This window comes from Propithecus coquereli, unplaced genomic scaffold, assembly GCF_000956105.1.
Source record: "Propithecus coquereli isolate 6110/MARCELLA unplaced genomic scaffold, Pcoq_1.0 Scaffold122, whole genome shotgun sequence".
In the NCBI taxonomy this organism is placed as follows: Eukaryota; Metazoa; Chordata; class Mammalia; order Primates; family Indriidae; genus Propithecus; species Propithecus coquereli.
Genome location: NW_012136303.1, coordinates 2291374 through 2315202, shown reverse-complemented (window position 1 = coordinate 2315202; position 23829 = coordinate 2291374). Strand labels below are relative to the sequence as shown.

Here is a 23829-nt window from a genome sequence, read left to right as displayed (position 1 = left end):
CACCCAGGTTCCTTCCAGCCGAGCTATGGTTGGAAGAGACAGTAGAGATAAAATGGGCTGATGCTACTGTTATGGATAATATAGGGCAAACCATCATTTTCAATGGGCTCTGTATAAAGTCAATCCAATTTTAATCAAATAGTGTCTCAACTGGAGTATCTTAAAGAGGCAGGATCAGTTCTGAGAGTCTGCTTTGAGAATGATGTTAAAACTTGGGGTTAAAATCATCAATATAGTAACTATTTGCCAACCTGTCAAACTGTAAAGTATCATGCCTTCCCCTAAGGAGTCCCACTAAGTAAAGAAATAAACAAAACACACATACATACACACAAAAACAATAGAGCGCTAATTATACAAGAGGCACTGATCCTTGCTTTATTCACACAGTAATATCCACCATTGGGAATTGTGTGGGCACAGATACAAAAAAAAAAGGAAAATGGGGTCATAAACAGCAGTTGGCTTCATCATGGCAGTTGATGGCAGCTCAGCCAGTGTGTGGTCCCCTCAAGAGAACCTACTGGGTGGAAGGAAAGCACCCTCCACCGCTTCACAGCCAAGGTACTCACAACACTTGGCCTGTACTTTAAGGGTCACAGTGATTAAAAACAACATGGTCAAGATATTCTTAGTGACTGCTCCTGGGCCACTTTAATACGAACAGTCTGGCAACAAGAAAGCGAGGAGTAGCTAGCATGTATGCCCTCAGCAAGTGCAAGCAGGGCAGATCACAGCACAAACAGGGAGATGGCCTTCTGCCCCGTGCGCCAGTGACGAAGTACCCTTCTGGCCAAATCCTCAGGAGGCACACCACCACACAAGCAGCATCTCTTGGTTTCTCATGGTCACATTCAAAAGCTCCTTTATTTCAGAAAATATAAAAGCATTTTGTGGTGGGTCTTTTTCAAACCAGGAACACAAGTTGGCAAGGAAAAGAAAAGCTTTCTCTAGCATCACCACTTGGACTCTCAGAATTCCCTGTGGTGCACACACATCACTTCCTCACAAACAGAGATGCCCAGCTAGGATTCTTCTTAGCATGTCGGTTACAAGACACACTTAGAGGCTATGTTTCTAAGACCTCTTAGTGACGGATAAGGAAGAAAATTGTAAAGAGGGACGGTCCCTAGCACCTTGTATTCCCTCATGTGGTTACAGCTGGAGGAGAACTTGGCAGTGAGGTAGTAGCAATAATCCTCACCTAAGGAAAACAATTCAGATCTATGTAGTCATTTCCTGGACAGTGAAAACAGATCTTCCAGGATCTCACGTTCCCACCACACTCTCCTGGGAAGCTGTGTCTACTGTATGTATTCCAAGAGAAGCTGAGAAGCGAAATGGCTGCCCAGCTAAGTGCCTGCAAGTGTCCAGTTTCTCAGGACAAGCATACAGAGACCTCACCTGAGCCCAGGCACAAACTTTTTTTTTTTTTGCTGAAATCACCAAGCACAATTTCTCTAGAAAAGAAAACTGAAGGACAAACCAAATTGAAAGAATCACTGTTATAATAACTTTAATTTATCTTGCATTTTACAGAAGTCTATGAACGATTTTAAAAAAGCACCTCCTTACCCCATATCACGTTTCTCTGACAGGTGTTAAAGTAGGCAATGAGTATGTCAACAGCTTGAGAATCGGCATCTTGCAAGGAGTTCAGACCAACCAACCACTCGCCAAAGAACTTGGCAGCTTTTTTATCTTGTTTTTAATACAATGGTATATCCACTCTGATGGCAAACCGTCCAGCCAAATCTCCACAACACACTTTGCAAAATCGGTGGTGATTAGCAAATTAGTTAGCTTTGGCACGGAGCTGTGCTCGCTTGCCCGTGACAGCCTGGAAGCCAGTTTTGATACTGGCCACAGAGCATCGAGAATGACAAGTTTCGCACTGTAAGAAATAGAGTCGGGTGTCCTTCTGCAGGATTGTGTCTGGTGATCGGCATGTATGACAAGTGACGTATTCCTCTGCAAATAAAGCAACATACAGCATCACCTGATGGCCGCAGCAAGGTAGAAGTTTCTGCCCTCTGAAACACATCTACATTGAACTCCACAAGCCCAGGCTGAGATAACATTTTACCTGAACACCCATCCAGATCAGGGAAGCTTAGCTAATCTAGGGGTAAGAAAACACAAGCAGCCTGCTGTGATGCTTCCCAGCTGCCTATTCTTGGTTCTGCCTACAGGAGAGCCACTCAGAGGTTATAAACAGATACAACAGTTTCATGATTAGGAGGGTAAAAAAACGGGGCTGGGGCCAGGCTGAATCACAGGCAGGGTTCTCTGACTTGGTCTAGAATCAACCAGCAGCCTCAATCAGCTGGGCCTTCTTAAAAAATCCAAACCCCCTTCCCAGACTCCTTCTCTCTGCTCCATTGCCCCTTCACTATCATTTTCTCCCTGATTTTTCTAGAAGGCCAGGCTCATTACAAACAAAAGGTTCTCCCCAAACACTGCAGCTGGATGAGAACATTCCAGTGATGTAATGAAATTAAATTATATACTTACTGATATATCTTCTCAAGACATTTTCTATTTGTTTCTGTTGGAATCTTCCCTTGATTACAAGCTGGTTATTACCATCTATAGAACCACTATGAGAGAAAATAAAAATATCTCCATTATTATTGTTTTTTTACTAAAGGAACCAAATTCCAGCACCTTTATACTTAATGAATTCAAAATATATTCAATGGTGTAGGATAAATTCTAGGAATATACTATACAACCTGGTTTCTCAAAATTTATTTTTAATTAAGTAATTGATGCCTGATGACCTAACCTATACTAACATTAAATCCAATTTCAACCAATTAAATCTCCAGTGACAACAATCAGATTTAAAATTGATTTGAAGTCTAAAACAAACTGATTCCTTAATTGTGTGACAGTCCATTCATCCGACAAAGGAAAACAAACTCTTACTGAATTGGGCAAAGCCAGGGAGGGAGCTGTAAATATAAAAATATGAAAGGAGTCATACATATTTTTTAAAATTCTAAGCACCAAACATTTTTGATTCAATCATGGGTGAAAGTATAGTTGATGAAAATATACTAAAATTGATTGTGGTGGTAGTTATGCATATTAATTTTAATATGTGAACATATTAAGAACCATTGAATTGTATACTTTAAACATACGAGTTGTATCTCAATAAAGCTGTTACCAAAAAAAGAAAAGTACAGTTGAAATCACAGGCCACAGACTGTCAATGGTACTTAATGATACACTTTTTGAGAAAAAGCTGTTGACAAGCACTTTTGACAAAACAAAGCTCTGGATTAGATGTTATCGTTTGTTAAAAATTACAAATCACAAAGTAAAACAATAAAATTCAGTCAGGCAGAGTTAAATTTGTATTTGTTCCGTATGTCATCATAAAACTGACTTTTGCAAGAACCTTTCCTGTGATTCTCCTTTAACTATAAGGTTTAATATCCTCCTCCATGGACTGTAACCCTTAATCTCCAGGCTATGGTGATTCCAATGCTTGATGTAGAAATTTTTTTCATTCACTGTCAAAAGAAATTGAATTTTCTCATCAACCCTATAATGTTTAACCCACTGACCATAAGTTTACTGGTCACAGCTTGTTATAATTTACCCCACCTCTACAAAAACTGTAGATTATTCTGAGGTAGAAAGCTTTTGCTTTTTGCTTTTGCTCCTTCGTTAGTTTATGCAAGTTAAAAATAAACAATGATTGTAACATATTTATGTTATTTTTTTCCTGGAGTTTATACCTGAAGAACAAATTTATATTTAAATACAATTCTTCTACAACAGAGCCTACATATCCACCATGGTCAAGTCAACTACTCCTTAACCCCACACCAAGTGTAGCAAATTCCAACAAACTAAGTTTTAAGAGAGTAGGAAGAGAACAGAACACCTTAATTATTCTGTACTGCCTGCGAGACATAGTTATTAAACCTTTTAAGAGCTCAAGCTCCAGAGATAGGCAGACCTGACTTGTATCTTGACTGACACTAGCTACGTGACAACCTCACTTTATTGAATCTGTTTCCATATCTTGAGACAGGGATATATTCCTTTATACTTCACAGAACTGTTGTAAAAATTAATTGAGATGGCATCCAAAAACACACCTGGCACAGTGCCTGGCATACAATAGGTGCTTAATATGCATTAGTCATCATTATTATGACCTAAGTCTACATTACTTATTTTTAAAGGGACATTTGGCTTCCTGCCCTTAGAGAAGTCAAACTCATGAGATCCTGGCCTCCTGAATGGAGATGGACTGGCTCAGTGCCTTCAACAGGTGAGCCCCGAAGACACGGAAGTAGCTATTTCAAACTGGATCCCTGTTTCAATGGTTTTCCCCATGCCACTCATCAACTTACTAGCTGTATTTCTTCAATAGCTTGTTATCAATTTAGAAAAAAAATTCTGACTTAAGAAAACGGCTTCCTCTAAAATATAATATTTGCTCCATAAAAAGGCCCAAGAATTCAATTACTCACAGAAAACTCTGAACATGGCAGAACTGTGGTATTCATTTTGGCAGACCAGCAGGCCTGTTCAGAGGAGCTGTCCACTCTGTACCCCATTTTTAAGCAGCCACGCTCTCCCACAGAAATGAAGTGACTTCACTCCTCCTAAAAAGTCCTCTAATAATCAGGTGAATGTTTTTTCTAAGCATGTTACATAACCTTTTCAAGTTAAGAGAGGTTCTTATGAAATGTCCAGTAGTACTGTATGTAAATGTGAATATAGTTTCTTACCTTGTACCCAATTCAGCCAATAAAAATGCAAGGAGATGTTTGGGCTGACGATGTAATCTAAAAAGAAAACCGCATATATAAACTTTATCTTGCATGGAAATCTTGACCAAATTTCTAAAACACCGTCCTGTTCACTGTTTTGATCTGTGGTTATTAAGCTATTAGATGAATTTCATTGCAGTTTATTTAAACTCTGAAATAAAGATATATATGATACCACTTATTTACATTTCAGTGCCTATAAGACAGTATTACATTTTATGAATATACACATAAATGTCTAGAAACATGGATAGAAAAGGTAAACACCAACTTAGACAGTAACATCTTCCTCTGGGAAGGAGAAATGAATCAGAAAGAGATACAAAGGCAGCCTTAATTGTAACTGTAAAACCCTCTTAAAGAAGTAAAAAGACCTCAAGTAAATGTGTCAAAAGGTCACCAAACCTAGGTGATAGATACTTGGATATCTGTTATGTTAATCCATATATATGTTCTACTTAAAACTTTTTATTTAAAAAAAATATAACTCTATATATAAAGAGAAGTATTCCATGGTAGCACAACAGCAGAAAGATGGAAACAACTTAAATATTCACCAACCAGGGGAGTGGTTAAACTATGGTACATCCATTCAATAGTGTATTATCCTGCTTTTGGAGTAAAACAGCTTTATATACCCCTCAAAAAAGTACATATACACATAATATAAAAAATGCAAATACAGAGCAATGACATTGAATATTTTCACTTTTAAAATCTGTACACTGACACCATTTGAACTTGTTCCAACAAGTAGATACTATTAATACTATTACAATTTTTTAAGTTTTTTCCCCCCAAAATGCAGTTGGTGAGAGTTGGTGAAAAGACAATAAAACAAGTAAGCTCCTGCATTGCTGGTAGGAGTATAAACTGATACATGCTTGCTGGAAAGCACTCTGCCAATGTTTACCATAAAAATATCCATTCCTTTTAATTTCAGTAATTTCATTTTAGAAATTTTTGCCCTTAAAGCTCTATTCTGAGCTACTGTAAACATACATGTATAAAGACGTTCCCTGAAGTTTTGCCTCTCATAATAAAAACCTAGAATCAACCACATCTAACTTAAGGAACTGTTAAAATATGTTGTGTAGCTATTTAAAACACAAAGACTATTTAATGACGTGAGTAAAACTTTCATAATATATTGAGAAAATAGGTTAAGAACCAGTATACCAGTTTATTTTAAAATATGTACATAAAACTGGCTAAACATAAAAATAATATGGTTACCTACTCCTTAATGGTGGACTTTTCAGATGATTTTTCATTTTCTTTAGCATGTCTTTATTTTCTAATTTTTCTAAAATCAGCATATACTACTATTGTCATTAGCAAAAAAGTCTAAAATATTTTAAGTAATACATATAAGTAACAAAAACAAGTGATTATCCCTGGGAGGTAGGATTTTGAGTGATTGTCCCTTTTGTTTACTATTTTTTCTGCAACAAGCATATATTACATCAAATTGAAGAACAAATAGTAGATAAGGTTAGTGGCCAGAAAATGTGTAGACAAGAAGCTCTGAGAAAAGCCAGGCCCAGACAGTAACCTGGGGTTGACACTGGCATGGAATGTGATGTTGAAAAAACTGAAATCTCATTGTGTCCTGTCCAAGGAAGAGGCACACCAAATTCAGCCACTTTCAAGGAGCTCACTGCTTGCTTGGCAGGCCCACCCCAGACTGACTGATGAGGCTTCCCACACCCTGGGCTCAGCCTCCCCACTCTTCACTCCATCTGGTTAGGATCCACCCTCCTGGGTCTGCATGAGTTGACTCCTCTCACCTTTGGATGCCCTGATAAAATAACCTGGAGACCTATGATTTGAAAGAACTGATGAACTTGACTGTGACCTCCCTCAACCTAACTCCTACACCTGTGCATTCTTTCTGTCTACACCAAAGTCCACAATAAGGACATTTAACATCCTTAAAACTTCACTGAGAATCTGGTATTTGGGATCAAGGTTCTCCATTATCCAACTTACAGTTTACAGATATCTGTGAAGTTAACAAAAGAAGTTTTCTTGGTTCCTACTCGGACGACCTGTGGAGGTTTCATGACGAATTTCCTTTTTTCTCCAGCAACCATATCTGGATTCTTTTCCCTCATGATGTTGAACACTCGATTCAGTAACTATAAAGTGGTATTCATGAACATTCTTAGTAATAGCAGGAATATAAAGTTCCCATTTGAGTCACTTGCTTTAACAGAGAATTCTTTACTTTTTACTAAATATACACACGCATTACTACATGTCTAGGAGCTCCTTGAGGGCAGGGACGCAATCCCCGACCAGGATTTAGTCCATTATGGATGCTCAGCAATTCTTGTTCAAAGTTAAATGAACAAGTCTCTCTTAATTCTGTTGTTTCTATGGGAAAATATATGATACATAGAAAAGATTCAGGAAAGCCCAAACAAGCAAACTCCAGACTACCCTGGCCCCAAATTAGCTACTTTGTCATCACTGTCCCCCTGACTCCTGAGGGCTGCATGAATTCAGGTAGGGGCAGTGAGTACTACAACGACTGCTATACTCTGGGCAGGCTCCCCCACAGGTGGGCATCAGGAAATGTTATGAACTGGCTAAGTGACCTCTCTGCATCTGTTTCACCATCAATCTATACCTCAATGGCCCTTCCAATTCAAGGAACATTTATCTTGCCTTTGAGCTCTAATAAACAGCTCAGCCCCTTTTCACAACGGAGTTTGTCTTACCTCCTCATATGTATAGTCTCGTTCTGAGCCTGCCCAAGCAGGGCCCGTCTGGTTACTGAATGAGATACCATCGTCTTTTTTGCTGTCTTCATCTTCTAGAGCTACAGATAACAAAGACTGTAAGAATGAGGGATAGGCCCTGCTACAATACAAAGGGGGTGGGGGCAGATCTAGAAAAATGAAAGCTTCGAAGACATTTGTCTTCCTTTCCACAACTGCATTCACAGCAGCCTCAAGCATAAAGGGACCAAGGCTTACAATCAACGCTTTGAGACAGAGATGTTGTGATTTTTTCAGAAAAAATCCTTAACAGAGACCTCTTCAACTAGGAGTTTGTACTAACACACTAAAGTATTTCTTGACTTAACAAAAGATAAAATAATGCATTAGAATAATTAGAGGAAGAAGAGTCCAACTGTTTTGAAACACTTAAGAAACATCCACATCCATAAAAACCCATCTGCTGACTCTACTAGAGTTCTCTAAAGACTCTATAGCATTTAGAAACTAATAAAACTCCAAACAAAACACATTTTAAACATTATTTAAAAATCACCTACAGAAGTTTTCCCAAGCCTCAGTCAGCATGTTTTTAATGTAATCACAATTGCCAAATTCTTTTTTTTTGAGACAGAGTCTCACTTTGTTGCCCTGGCTAGAGTGAGTGCCGTGGCGTCAGCCTAGCTCACAGCAACCTCAAACTCCTGGGCTCAAGCAATCCTACTGCCTCAGCCTCCCAAGTAGCTGAGACTACAGGCATGCGCCACCATGCCTGGCTAATTTTTTCTATATATTTTTTAGCTGTCCAATTAATTTCTTTCTATTTTTGGTAGAGACGGGGTCTCGCTCTTGCCCAGGCTGGTCTTGAACTCCTGAGCTCAAACAATCCGCCCGCCTCGGCCTCCCAGAGTGCTAGGATACAGGCGTGAGCCACCGCGCCCGGCCACAATTGCCAAATTCTTCCCCCATGAAATCTCTAACTGCCATTATCAAGTTAGATATTATTTCCTTTCAGCTTCCGTTATCAGGCAATGGGAAAAATAAGGGGCAGGAAAAAATTTTTAAAAGAAGTCCCCTCTCACCCCCCTATCAAGACTAAGGCCGAAGGCTTGTGTAACCCAGAAACAGGCTGCTGAGTCCCCAGTATTACCTTCATCTTTCTCTAGTATTTTGTCCTCATTTGGGAACTTGCCATTCTTCTTTTTCTTCTTTTTATTGCCAAGCATAATGTCAAGGTCATCCTCTGGTTCAGCTGGTTCTTGAACATCACTTTCAATCTTTAGATCCTGAGAAATTGAGACGAGTCTCAACATTTTGATACTGGGACTATTCTTTTTAAAAAATGATACAGGCTGACATCATTTTGGAGAGAGGAAAATATCAAATATTTAAAACTGAAGTCACAGATAAGAAATGCCTCTCACAGATGGGTCAAACTGGCTCAGAGAAACTACCATTTAAACTTTGAATTCTTGAAGACACATCCATGGGATCTTCCCTCCTTTTATCCCTTGTTTTCACTCTTTAGCTTTGGAATTTTATTATAATTATTATCCATGTTTCCAAACCAGGCTACTATCAGAATTATCTGGGAAATTTTAAAAGTATGAATTTTTTGATTGACAATCTTCAGTAGGAACAGGGTTCAGGAGTATTTTAAAGAAGTTTCTAGTGATTCTGATGTAGTTATTAGAAGAGGTTTTTCCTGCTGACACCAAATATGTAGTGTTTTTCCACACTAATTCTCCAATACCAACCAAGTGTCCTCCAATTCAAGTCTGACACATACTACCTGTAGTCAGGGCTCAGTCCCACCAGACTGACCTTACTTCAACAGCCAGTTGCCAAGTATAGGTTCCCCACGTTTTAGTCCAATTTGGCTAAAAATGTGGCAAGTTCCCACACTCCTACTCCAAGAGTTGATAATTTGCTAAAATTACTCACAGAACTTAGGGAAGCACTTTCCTTACTATTGCCAGTTTATTATAAAGGATACAACTCAGAAACAGCCAAATGGAAGCCATGCACAGGACAAAGTATGAAGGTGGGGGACAGACGGGGTGGAGAGGTGTGGAGCTGCCACGTCGTCTGCAGGCATGCAACCCTCCTAGCAGCTTGAAGTGTTCACTAACCTGGAAGCTCTCCAAACCCATGTTTAGGGATCTCATTACACAGGCACGACTGATTAAATTAGCCTCAGATAACTCAACTGAATCTCTAGACCTCCTTCCCACTCTGGAGGTGGCAGTGGGCATTGAAAGTTTCAATCCTCTAATCAGGGTTTTCTCTTTCTGGTTACCAGCCCCCATCCTAAAGCTATCTAGGGATCCCTAGCCACCAATCATCTCATTAGCATGCAAGAGACATTTTCCACTTTGAAGACTCCAAGGGTTTTAGGAGTTGTGTGCCAGGAACTAGGGACAAAGACCAAATATTTATTTTTTATTATACCACAGTCTGGCACCAGACTGTGGAGAGGGTTTTGAGCATCACTCTAAGAGATGATATTATGAAAGACAGAAAGGCAGAACCTATGCAGAATTAGGGTCAAGTGATGAATGGAGACAAGGTAAAGCTTGACTCCAAGATTAGTTGCTACAGGATGTAAACAGGGTATATAAAAGCCTAAAAATGAGCCATATACACTCCAGAAGAGCAAAAAGGGCCAGTCTTAGTTTCCAGCCTTTTAATTTCTCCCTCCTCTGACCAAGTGATCCAGCTCCCTAACCTAAAGTGTGCTGTCAGCATTACTTATCAATTAATAGCTATTTTTTGTGTGCCTACAAAATGGACAGTGACAACGGCTACAATAATTTCAGAAATCTTAACAGCAGAAAAGTTGGAATAGCTGGGAGTAAGTGAAGCTCAGATTTGGAATCCCAAATCCAGCTGTGTAGTCTCTGGAAGGGGCAGCCTTGAAAAAATAACAGGAAAATACCTAATCTTAAAACTTCCCCAGTAACAGTTAAAGATCAATCCTATGAGTTCTCTAACAGACACCCTGCCATTCTGTTTTGCACACCTTGTGAAAAGAGCTGAATGGAAGGAAAAAAGATGAAAATCTCTTTCAAAATGGTTTGTTGAGAATCTGCTTTTACAGAGTTCCTGAGTAAATGGCAGGAGAATGAGCTACAGCCTCAACCATATCTCAAAGACAGAGTCACATCCCCAGTAATAAGTCTTGGACTTCGACATCCTTGCGGTTTTTTTTAATCTACCTGCTGCCGCTTTTGTGACCAACTGACAGCCATCAAGATTTTTCTCCTCTTCATCCCCCTTGAAATCAGTGAGCCACTTGGCTTTGCTGCTGGCATCTCCCTTTTCTTTCTTTGGGATGCCACATCATCGCCCTGCTCTCTCCCCACCCCTCTTTCCCTTCTCTCTTTCACTCTCTCATTCTATCCTTCTGAGAAGATAAAATCAACTTTTTAACTTTTATATCTTAATTTCTGTGTGAGAAATCTTTCTCCACCTGTGCCGTGAGCACCTGCTAGCCTTTCCACTCTAACAGTCTTGGTGCCACATTTGGCCATCAAAGACCAATTAGCCCATGGTATTAACTAGATATCATACAAACAGCAAACCAGATATTGACCTATTCTCTACATCAATAAACAAAAACTTAGAAATGCTGAATATAAATTAGCACACACTAGCCAACTGCTAGTCCTATACTATTATTTGTTTTATTCCATAAGATCTACTTCCAAACTGAGGCCAAGAGAGCAAAGGGCAGAGAATAGCAAAAAGTGTTTTTCAAGGCTTTTTAAAAGCCCTATAATGGTCTAAAAATTCAGGTGGAAGAGTAACCCAAGACCTCAAAAATACTTCAGCTTCAAGCTTAACATCCACGCCTTGCCTGATGACCAGGATACTTGTAACACCCACTTATGTCATCACTTCAATAGCAGAGAAAAAAGTACCCAAGCATTTAACTTAAGAGTAGAGCTTATCAGTGACTCTTCAGGACAAAAGCCACCGGAGGAATCAACCAATAAAGCCTTATTAACCAAGACTTTCTGTGGTACATCTCTGTGTGTCACCTCGTTACCCAAGATAGTTAAATCCCATTTGTTCGGTATAAGAGTATTTCTCTTTCGCAATTTCCCTATAGTAGCAGGAAAAGAAGAGAATCCCCAAACAGAGAGAGAACAAGATGAATCCAGGTAAAGAATTCTAAATTATCCCTGAACTAGAGCGGTGCTGGGTTGTGTCTGGGGAGGGTAGGAATAGTGGCAGCAACAACAATGCCAAAGAAAAATTAAAAAAAAAAATTATCCTTGAGGTAAAATATCTTTGAAAACAAGAAAAATATCTTATTCATTTCAGTACCCTAGCAATTGCACACAATGCTGGACTTACTGTAATCACCAATACATATTTACAGAATTAATCAAGTCATCAAAATTAATGACATTGTTTCTAAAATTCAATGAATTCCTGTATATATGTCCTGCTACATGTGGGATACACCTTATTTACTTGAGTTTGAGCAAATAAACTACTTATTAAAGAAAAATTTTGGTGGAGGGCACAAAATGGGATATTTGGTATGTGTGTTCTCATTGTTGCACTCACTGTGTGTGTGTGTGTGTGTGTGTGTGTGTGTGTGTGCGCATATATATAAAGTTGCTGTTATCCTGGGCTTTATAAATAGATGTGTGGGCTCTGCTAAAGTGACTCCTGGACAGGGTCTTAAAAGTTATAGCTCTAAGTGGGGGAAGAACAGACTTTCCTTCCCCTTATCCATCTACCATCCTATTCATCTACCTGCTCACCTATCTACCTACTCTTTATTCAAAAGAATTTTGAGGGTGGGCGCAGTGGCTCACACCTGTAATCCTAGCACCCTGGTAGGCTGAGGAGGGAGGATTGCTTAAGCTTAGGAGTTCGAGACCAGCCTGAGCAAAAGTGAGACCCTGTCTCTACTAAAAATAGAAAAATTAGCCAGGAGTTGTGGAGCGCACCTGCAGTCTCAGTTACTTGGGAGGCTGAGGCAGGAGGATTGCTTGAGTCCAGGAGTTTGAGGTTGTAGTGAGTTACAAAGACACCACTGCTGGGCTCTTATTTGCCGCTCAGACATACACACAAAAACTTGTGCATATTCAACGTGCTACCAAAAGTTTAAGAGAAGAAACCACAGGACTATTTCCTCCACAGGATTCCTTACAGAGATTTCTCTTCTCAGCCAAACAATCTCAGTATGGTTAAGGACAAGGGGAATCTTGTAATCATCTTATGGCACACAATACAATATAATATGTAAGACCTAAATTTATATTCCTTGAACTATAATCCCTTTAAGGTACCTAGCAGATACACTCCCCAAAAATGACTTTAACGGTGGCAATTAAGCACTAATAACAAAAGCAAAGCTAGTAAGAGATTAGACAAAGGGGGAGAAACATCAGCTATTAGCAACCTTTCAAGAAGTCAAATTTTACCTTTAACAAGAAAGCAATACTACCTTTACACCTTCTTCAGCTTCATCAATATCAAATATCTTTTTTGTTTTTTTCTTCTTTTTCTTTTGATTAAAGAAGTTCAAGTCATCTAGATCATCAGAAGTATCTAAAAAGATTGAGGTACAATATTAACTAGAAGGCAAAGCATCAAATTTTGAATTAGCCAACACATTTCAGTTATAAATTAATCAAATCACCAGAAAAGAAAGATTGGGTATTAATTAGTAGCGCATTACTCCCTCCACAACCACAAAAATTGTGATTCTAAAAAACAATGGCAGGTCAACTCAAAGCTTAGTAGGAAAAATCTGGTTAGGGGACTGTGTTAAGATATTTATTTATTAATAGTAACCTGACCATATCATTCCTCACTGTTTCTAAGACAAAGTCAGATTCCTCACACAATTTCTAAGACTCTCCAGCCTTATCTCCCCACTTCTGCTACTTGCCTTGACCCCTTCACTTCCCATACCTCAATCCCTGGCTGCGGCCCTACTGAACTACTTTCAGTTCCTAGTACAGTGTATTTGTGGTCTCTCACCTCCAAGCCTTCCCATGGGTCCTCCCACACAGCTCTTACCTCCATCTCATAGGATCTTGGTTAGAAGTTACTTCTACCAAGAAACCTTTTCTAAGCCTATCCTTTCCCCTCTACTGGGTTAGGTGTCCCCAGGGTGCTTAGATAGTACCGTCCACTTACTCCAGCTGAGGTATTTATTACCAGCTTGCTTATCTATCTCCCTAAGGGGCTATGCCTTGTTCACCTAAACTCTAGTGCCCAGCTCACCATTTTGTAAAATCAATCAATCATCAAAAGGCCTTATAAATTATTTCACATTCCTTAAAACTAGGCTGCACAGTAAATACAAATATCAATGAAATTTTATTGATCATTAATGAGTAATAACAGGTTCTCTTCAGTAAGCTTTCCATTTGTTCTGCTGTGTTATAAACCAGGAATATTTTAGGACCCCTCTGCTACAAAGTTTTTCAAAGAGCTATTTATGAATTCATTTTGTCTTATTACCACAGGAATAATTTACTTTCCATGTTTGTTTTAAACATGTACAAGACACTTGGCACAGGGTAGATGTTCAATGAATGTCAGTTTTCCCTATCTGACATAGTCTTATAGTCAACAGATGCAAATAATATTTACAGAATTGTTTGTTTCTAATAGTCAAATTATGTCTATGTTACAGCATAGGAGTGAATAACTAAAGCTGGGGTCTAACCCCAAACATTTTAGGCTATAATTTTAACCTCTCATATACATTCTCAGACTTGTTAAATTACCAAACTGCCTATCTTGGTTCTATTTCTTTCTGCCTACACTCAAACACGATTACCATTAAAGTTGGAGAAGAGATCTGACAGGTTAGACTGGAAAACCAGCTCTGGAACAAGAAGGTTTCATCATCTTTGCAACTTGTGAATTCAGTGGAAACTTCCCTGCAACAAGCCTATCAGAAATCTGGAAAAGTCCAGTGCACACAGATTACTGATGGCCTTTAATTCACTGCAACAGCCTTATAAGGCTGAGAAGTCACTGCATATACAAAATACAAAACACTGATGGAGCTAGGGCTCCTAGGACAACAGTGACTCTCTCACATCAACCACTCACCTTTTTTTCTGCTGTCCTCTTCATCGGCTTCTACATCTTTGTCCTCAGTTGGCTCTGGCTCCACTTCTTTTGTTTCTGAGGGCTGGGTTTCTTCTGTCTGGGCATCCCCTTCCTCATCTAACATAAAGGGCTTCTTCTTCTTCTTTTTCTTCTTGCTCATAGTAGGATCAAAAATCATCTGTTTAAAAGACAATTAAAAAGAAAAAAGAGACCCAGTGATTGTTTTTAATGATGCTCACATTCCCTATGCTTTATCATCAAAAAGCATACTCTTAAAAGACTATGTGATGCAAAATACCAAAAAGGATTTTACCAAAAAATAAAATAAAGTGTCCATCCAAACCTCTTTATACTATTAAACATAGGAGGGGACGGGTCCTGACACATGTATACATCTTTAAATTTGTAAAGTATCACAAGATACAGCAACTTCACTTTTAGTTTCATGAACAAATTTGGACATTATGAATGAATTATGGAATTTAGGGAAGGGACCTTAGCAATAACCTATGCTATGCCCCTCACTTTACAGATGAGAAAACCAATGCCTAAGCAGGTTATGAATGTTATATTCAAGGTTAGTAACCTGGGGTTGATACGCCAGGATACTTGAGACTTGATCTGATAAAAAATTTTTTAAAAATTTTATCCTGAATTTCAGACAAACTTTTAAGGAACTACATCAGCAACCCTTCATACAGCAAAGATCTGAGAGAGACTTCCATACAACCTTTTACTCTGCTTTTTGTTTGTGGAATATTAAAAGTTCTCTTAGGTTATTTTTATCTAAATGTCCACTACAGAGTAAGTGAGAAATTAATTTATAACTTGTAGACTACCTCCTCGCACTGATCAGTTGAAAAAAAAAGTAGTTACTTTAGACAACATACAGGGCAGACACCAGACAGTGTAGAAAAATCAAGTTCTTTGAAGTCAAACAGAACTGGATTCAAACCCCAAGTATTTTTTTCCTGAACTCCATACCAATCCTTGTCCACATTCTACCATGCTCCTGCTGTGGACAGTATAATGAAATATTTTAAAACACAGGTCTTATGGCTGGGTGTGGTGGCTCATGTCTATAATCCCAGCGCTTTGGGGGGCCAAGGTGGAAGGAGCACAAGGAGTTTGAGACCAGCCTGGGCAACATACTGAAACCCCATTTCTACAAAAAAATAAAAAATTAGCTGGATGTTGTGGCACACGCCGGTACCCTGTAACCCCAGCTATTTAGGAAGCTGAGGCAGGAGGATCACTTGAGCCCAGGAGTTCATGGTCACAGTGAGCTATGCTCTCCATAGCTGTACTCCACCCTGAGTAACAGAGCAAGATCCTACCTCTTTAACTAAAAAAAAAAAAAAAAAGAAAGAAAGAAAGAAAAGCACAAGTCTGGAGCCCAACTGACTGGATCTGGATTCAAATCCTGTTTCATCCCTTTGTTACGCCATGCCTCATCTATAAAACAGAGGTAAGTATAGGGGAAGATATTTAAAAAAAAGAGAGAGAGAGAGAGGTAAGGAGTAAGTTGTAGAACTAAAACAAAACCACACAAGGTTATTGGGAGGATTAAATGAGTAAATAAATATAAAACCCTTGGCATACTGCCTGGCACATAAGTACTCAGTAAATATTGGCAATTTTAATTTATATAATGCTTTATAGTTCACAAAGAATGATATCTCTTGATTTCTATCACTGAAATTTCAACTTAAGTGATCTAATTTCCCAAACATATCATGAAACTCAAAAAATTCCCAAAATTGATTCTAATTCACTTAAATTTCTTTTATGTCCCAAGTATATTAAGGAAACTAAGCTAAACTGAAACCAAGCTACAGTCTGTAATAAGGGAGGGTAGTTTTTGTCTTCACCCAATATAGAGAAGCACTGTACCTATAAAACATCTTGGAAATTTTTATATAGCCTCATTTCAAAGTTATTCTCTTCCCCCTTAACAAGGAGCCAACTGTATAAATAATTCTGAAATGCAGTCAATCTGAAGAACATACATGACAAGCTTAAAATGTTCCTTCCAAGATAGAGGAGCAAAGAGAAAGGAGTCTCCCACTGCTGACCTACTACTGGGCCTTGGATCACCTTACATCCAGTACAACAATCTGTTACAAGGAGCTAGCTATAGTTCATCTTTTTTTTTTTTTTAAGACTAGTCAAGTGCAGTAGTGAGGAGGGGGGTTAAGTAGTAGAACAAGGAGTTCAATCTGTAACTGACTGTGAACAATCAAGTGAGATAACTCACTACCTTCGGACCAGCCTATAGTTATCTTCATTCTTGAAATAGGGAGACTTGGGAATAGAACAGACAGCACTCCAGAGACTTATAAATTTGGTTCTGGCAGGGCTTACAATCCATTTTTTGCATTTTTTCAAGCATCAGGTTCTGTGGAATATTAATTGCCTTTCTACTATTATTTAGCGAAACACACCAGAGATGGGAGGGATCCTGAATTCAGAGGACAGTCTCACAACAACCTTCTTATCCTTTGAAAAACATTCTTATTTAGGTCTACAGGTAAACAGTTTGGTTGCAGCCTTGTAAAGGATAATAAACACGCAGGAATTGTAACACTGAAATAATTAATATCTCTCTCAATTACTGTCTCTGGATACTTAACCTATACTCATGTCTCATTTTATTTATACCACCGTGCAAAGTGGTTTACAAATAAGGAAACCAGGGATCTCAAAGCAGCACCCAAAGGAGACCTCCCCAAAGAACAAGGCCATGTCAGTCTTTAAATCGTGACTTTTTAATGTTTTCTTATCTGACTTCTAAATTATCAGTTGACATCCCAATTTTTTTTTTTACGAGACTAGTTTGGATTTGAGAAGCAAATAGTTGCTGACAGTACACTTATGGAAAACTACAGAATGACTTGAGTTTTTTTTTTAAGTTCACAACAAAGCCTTCAAAAGCATGAAGTTTCTATTTTCAATTTCTCATGCTGGGTTGGAGAAGGCAAGGAAAAGGGATATCAGCGACAATTACCCTGATGTGCTTTCTCAAATTGGAAACCTCCTCCCATTCATCATACCTTAGCCATAAAATCAACTTTATGGTCTACACCCAGAAGGCAGGTGTGAGTCCACAAAGAGCCCACAGAGAAGCAAGGCATTGATCTAAAGTTCCTTTCAAAGATGAGCAGAACAAATGTTAACAGTGTTGTCATCTCTGGGTGATAAGATTCTGGGACTTTTATTTAAGAGACGGGGTCTCACTATGTTGCCCAGGTTGGCCTCAAACTCCTGGGCTCAAGTGATCCTCCCACCTCATCCTCTTGAGTAGCTGGGACTACAGGCAAATGCCATCATGCCCAACTTGGATTCTGGGAGATATTTTTCTTTGTATTCTTCTGTGTTTCATAAACTTCACACAAAACACATTCCATTCTTAATCAGAAATTTTTAAAGCTTTTTCAAAAACATCTTACCATATTGTGTGAAAACCCAATGTCCTGACACCTTGTGAATGGGTTCTGGTAGTAAGCAAGTCTTAAATATTGACAGAACTTTTTAAAAAAAGGTCTGTTGAAGCTCGGAATTTTCAGGACAAAAAAAAAAAAATTAAAAATAATAAAAAATTTTAAAATGGTCTGAAAAATATTGAATGCCTACAGATTAGAGGACTTTTTCCTTACCAGATAGCACCCGTTTTCTAGAATATTGCTTTTTAAAGATTATGGTTCCACTAAGTTAAAAAGGGTTATTTTTTGGCTTAATTACCAGGTTTAAAAAGAAATATGTACAGTTTATTTTGTCAATTATATATCAACAAGCTGTGTAAAGGAAAAAGAAATGTGAAAAAAACGGAAAAATTACTTTTTAATAGTAGGGTCTCTGATCCTCTATCCTGAGACTGGGCAGTATGAACCTCCCTCTGGGAAGTCCCTGGGAGTTTACAAATCATTTCCAAGTACAGATTCTCATTTGATCCTCCAAGTCTGTAAAGTTGCCAGAAGGCAAGGGATCGGCCTAATAACACTTATCTACCAGTCGAGAGCACGAGAGGAATCAGAACCTGCACCCCTCCCTCTAACCCTAACTTCCACCTGACATAGTGGAAGCCAAAGGCCAGGATTCTAGGTCCAGTAACTTGCTGTATGACCTTGGCCAAGTTAAACCTCCCTGGGTGAGCCCTACTTTCCTGTATATAAAATGAAGTTGCACTGGTATACCTAAGTGTCAAGCTACTTAATATTTCATTAGCTTCCAAAGTCCTCTTCTGGAATGCTGGTTCTGCCATCTCTGCTTAACAAAATCCTGTTCATCCTTCAGTAGTGTATTCATATTCCACTTCTTTCAAAGCCCGATCCCACCTCTAAAAATGATCCCTCCAGCCCCCAAATCGCTATGTTGATAGCCCTATTTCTACCTCTTGCAGCGACTAGTTTTTACCTTACACTGTGAACACTTTACCATAGAAACCATACACAGAATAACACCTCACAGTATCTTGCCCTACATTAAGTACTGTATTTGCTAAAGCTTATGAAAAGTTTGGAAAATAAGAAGAAACAAAACAAGTGTGAAACTGGGAGGCCAAGGCAGGAAGATTACTTGAGGCCAGGAGTTCAAGACCAGCCTGGGCAACACAGCAAGACCCGTCTCTACAAAAAATTTTAAAAAATCAGCCGGGCATGGTGGTGCATGTCTATACTCCTAGCTACTTGGGAGACTGAGGCAAGGGGATCCCTTGAGCCCAGGATCACAGTGAGCTATGACCGCAGCACTGCACTCAAGCACAGGAGACAGAGCCAGACCCTGTTTTTTTAGTTTTTTTTTTAAAGCGTGAAACACTGCCATTCTCATAACTTAGACAACTCTCTAGAGACCCTCGAATTCTTACTCTTATTCCTTTCCAAGGCCCTATGGGACAAGTGAATTGTAAGTTCCTCATAAGCTTTTCTGGGGGTGGGAAAAACCCACCAATAAGCTGTAACTCTCCCCCCACCCCCCAATATTAAGCAATACCTGAGAGCACTTAACATCAACTTCATTTTAAGTCGTTTGATTTTACATCAACTAGAACAAATCTGGGAAAAAATAATTTGAGGAAATTCGCTCAGATCCAATCACCACGGTAGTTAGTAAAAGATCCAGCCAGCTTCGCAGCCCGGGCTTCCCGCTCACATCGCTATGAGCACTCTGTTAAAGGAAGGTCAGAAACTCTTGCCCGGAAACTTTCCAGGAAGGTTAGTCACTTTTTGAGGCTGAAGGATCTTTTTCTCTTGTTCTCTCTCACCCTTTCGTCCTTTAAAAAAAAAAAAAAAATGCTCGAGAGGAAAACATGGGCAAGGACACCGGCCTGGACAAGCCAGCCTACAAAGTTTTTAAGGAAGGTGTGCTCTACCGGAGCCGAGGGAGGCCCCTCGCGGCACCCCGTGCACCCACGGAGGCGGGCTGGGGTTGCAGTGCCCAGCGGAAAGGAATGCAGCGGTCGCCAGCCCCAATCTCGTTCCGGGCATTAACTGGGCACTCAAGCCCCTTCAGGGAGGGAGACCCAACATGTGCTCTCCATTCCGGAAACGCCAGCCACTGTACGAGGTCCGCCTCAGAGCCGCCACCGTGAGGTGAGTGGGGTGCGGCCAAGCCAGCGGCTCCGGAGTGCTCGCCGGCTCTACCGCTCCGGGTTGCCTAGGCCCGGCTGCCCCACATGGCGGCGGCCGGCTGGTAGGCCGCAGGCCCGGTCTCCCACACTGGGGTGGGTTCATCTTCTCGCCTCAGTCCTTAGCCCTAGGGCCGGGCTCAGACTCTCACCTCGTCCCCGGACATGGCTGCGGCTCGAGTGGGCCCGGCACAGACGGGAAGTCGGACGGGTCAGCCCCAGGCCCCGGCGGCAGCGCGGATCCTGCCGATACCTCTCCCACCACCGCACTAGGCTCTTGCATCAGCGAAAGGGAACGACACCCCGCCCTCTCCTCGAAGAGCTGGAAATGCGCCTGCGCACAGCCCGCCAGGGCGCAGGCGCGTAGAAGAGCCAAACTAGCGCGCTTCGTGTGGCGCGAGTTTCCAGGCGACGCCGCGGCGCCAGGCATGCCGGGACTTGTAGTCTGTCTAGAAGAGGCGGGCACTTGCCGTGTAGCTGCCCAGCGACCTGTGCTCGACGTCTAAACGAGAGGCAGCCGGAAGGTTCGGCTGCGGATCATGGCCGTTGCCTCAGCCTTTCGGAGAGTCTTGCGTTGCTTGTAAAGTGAATTCGAGGCTATTCCTCCTGGGTTAGGGTAGTGGGTAAGACATTCCGTAATGTGAACTTGTCAGAGCTTTAGTTTTCCCGCATGCCGCTGGGGTGTTCTGTTTGAGGAAATTTTAAGTTGGAGCTGAAGGCGCGAACCTCACTAAGGGGTTTTACTTCTCGTGAAATTTAACATGCTGGCTTTCTACTTAGGAAGTGGGAAATCAAAAGTGTCCTCCCAGTCTCCCCTCAGGGGTAGACTGAGGAGGAGAGAAGGTGTACCCTGAGGAGAAACGGCCGGGCAAGAGACAGTCTGTTGTAGAGAAGCCTCAAAATACCGGTTTATGAAGTCTGATTGAATGCTCTCGGTGCATCATGCAATTTCCCTTGAGGCCTAATAGCAGCTACTCTTTAGGGAGCTCTCATTATTGCCAATGTCCTCCAACCAAAGACCGTGAGAACACTCCTATGGTTGGACAAAGTTGGGCTTATGGGCTCCTTGCGGGGGCTGGTACATCCTGGGGGCCCCGGGACATTTCAGAAAGAGAATGTTGGAAAGAGTTTATAGGGTTTGGGCTTCTGTTATGTAATTTGGGGGAAGGTTCTAGATTGGATGCTATCAGGAGGTGGAAGTAATTCTATGATAGGGTATTTTAATAATTCTTACATAAAAAGGAAGAACCAAGTGAGGCTAAAGCTGTGATTGCTAAAAAAAGGTTAGGGATGGGGGATATCTGGTCATTTTTTGTGGTTGGGACAATGTTCCTCTTTTTTTGTTTGTATTCAGACATCATTATGGAGTGGTTTGGTTTTTGTTTTGACCTATCATGTTCACAGAGTGGCCTTGTCTAATGCTGATGTCCTGTGAAACTGATTATGTTCAATAAGGCAGCACATCCTAGTTGATAGTGCCAGCCTAGCTCCCTGCTATCTGAGGCTGCATTTCTTCTCACTGTACTCCGTATTACTTAATATACATTCTCTGCTTTAGGCCTGAAAACAACTGCGTAAGATAATCCACAAATATTTAGTGTTCTCTACTGGGTACTAGTCCCTAAGTAAGCATGGCAGGTCCTTGCCTCCAAGGAGCTTACATTTTTAGTGAGATAAATACTCTATTAGCCCCTTTTTCCAGATGAGGAAACTGCTTTTGTGGTATTGAATAATTAATCCAAAGTCATATACATTCAGCAAAACAGGGAACTTGGTTAACCAAGTTCAGACGATCTGATGCCAGCAGCTGCCACTTTACCACCTTGAGAATCTGAATCCCTAAGGAGTCTGGACTGCTAACTCCAAACCTCAGTCATCTTCAGCTATCAATATCTGCGCATACTAGAGTTACTCAACAGCAGCACTGTTGACAAATTGGGCCATGCTTTGTTCTGTTCATTGTAAGATGTTTAGCAGTGTCCCTGGCCTCTATCCACTAGATGCCAATTGTACCCTCCCCCTAGTTGTGACAACCAAAAATGTCTCCAGACATTGCCAAATGTCCCAGGTCGGAGCAGGGGGGTGGTGTGTGCGAATCACCCCTGGTTGAGAACCACTGGTATACACCATTTATCTCCTCTTGGACCTTTGAGAGATAACAAACATTTGGGGCGTGCTCAAATTGCATTAAGGGGGGAGGGCTCCAAGAGGATAGAGGGAAATAGTGTGGATTAAGTTTTTAAAAAGCCTGTTCAACTAGGAAAATAAAGATAGAGAAAGGGAAAACAAATGAAGTAGAAAAAAACAAAGGGAGAAGAGAAGTGATAAAGGTAAAAAAAAAAAAAAAAAGGAGCTCATAGGAAATCACCCTTAAATTACTCAGTTCACACTAACAAAGTCACACTAAGAAAGTCTTAATGAAGGCTTTTTGCACCTCCATTCCCTGTTTGGGAAATGTTGGTATGCTTAGCAAATAGTCTTGACCACTTTGATGAAAAGATTTCTTTTCTTTTATAGCATGGTACCAGGTATAACCTTCCTGAACTGGCTACTTACAAGAAGCCTTCCTTCAGAGATTTTAGGCTTCCTCCAAGGTAGTAGTTTGTTTTCCAGGGAAAGCCAAGATTCCCTGGGGAACTGGCAAAAGTCACAAAGCAATGATAGCTAAGCTTTTCCTTGTTTTCCAAGAGATAGAGCCTACTTAGCATCAATACAAATGATCACTTATATTTTCATAACTTCTTTCATCTAGGAATCTGCAAAACATATAGACATTTATTAATTTTCTTCTCATATGTGTAAGAGAAATAACTGTGATTTTACTGTTTTATTAATACAGAAGCCAAATTATGGAGTCCACAAAAAATGGTGAGAAATCTAGAAACAGACTACTGGAATCTTCACTCTGGGCCGTTCTTTATGCAGAGCACCACCCCAGATCTCCAGCTGCCCAACAGTAAGCTAATGATGATAGTGCTTCAATTGTATGCTTAATTATATGTTTTCATTGGCATTAAAATATTCCAAAGTCTTTACTTGACCCATGAAATGGCAAGTCTATAGAGAGTAGGACTTAAAGTTAAATAATGACAGTACTTGAAATAGAGCCCAGATGTCATGATTCTTAGTCCAGTTCTTTTCTTACTTGGTAAGCAAGGCTACACCTCCTCATGGGTGATATTTAACACCCATGTTTTACAGAAAACAGAATTAAGATAGAGTTCTAATCCATGTAGAAATTCAGACCTATTCAACTCTTTTTGTCTATGAGTACCTCATTAGATGGGCCCTTTAAGGCTTTAAGAGTTAGGTTTGGTGAAGAAAAGAGAAACGTAACTGAGCTTCTTTTTAATGAAAAGCATCTAGTAACCCTAAGTTTATCTTTGGGTTGATATAGTAGACAGAAGGTACAGTGAGGCTCCCCTAAAGAAATCTGGCATGAGATCATCCTTTGAGAACTACACTGGTAGGAATTAATGCTCCCCCCTCCCTTTTTTTTTTAACTTCCAAATACCATCACAAGAATTAATTCTTAATTATTAATTTGAATCATATGTAGAAATGACTTAAGAGGTTATCTTTAAATGTG

The 23829-nt window shown here is 40.2% G+C and overlaps 1 protein-coding gene across 1 annotated transcript; it reads right to left on the bottom strand.

Moving 5' to 3' along the window:
• Positions 1-1490: 1490 nt before the first annotated feature.
• On the bottom strand, positions 1491-20629 carry EIF2S2 (eukaryotic translation initiation factor 2, subunit 2 beta, 38kDa). The gene is made up of 9 exons (XM_012665803.1): positions 20393-20629; positions 14618-14795; positions 12993-13096; positions 8676-8811; positions 7526-7626; positions 6792-6940; positions 4758-4814; positions 2515-2600; positions 1491-1971 (listed from the first exon to the last, which is right to left on the bottom strand). Exons 1-9 carry the CDS (start codon positions 20405-20407, stop codon positions 1796-1798), a joined length of 1002 nt encoding a protein of 333 aa, XP_012521257.1. The 5' UTR covers positions 20408-20629; the 3' UTR covers positions 1491-1795.
• Between the last annotated feature and the right edge of the window lie 3200 nt (positions 20630-23829).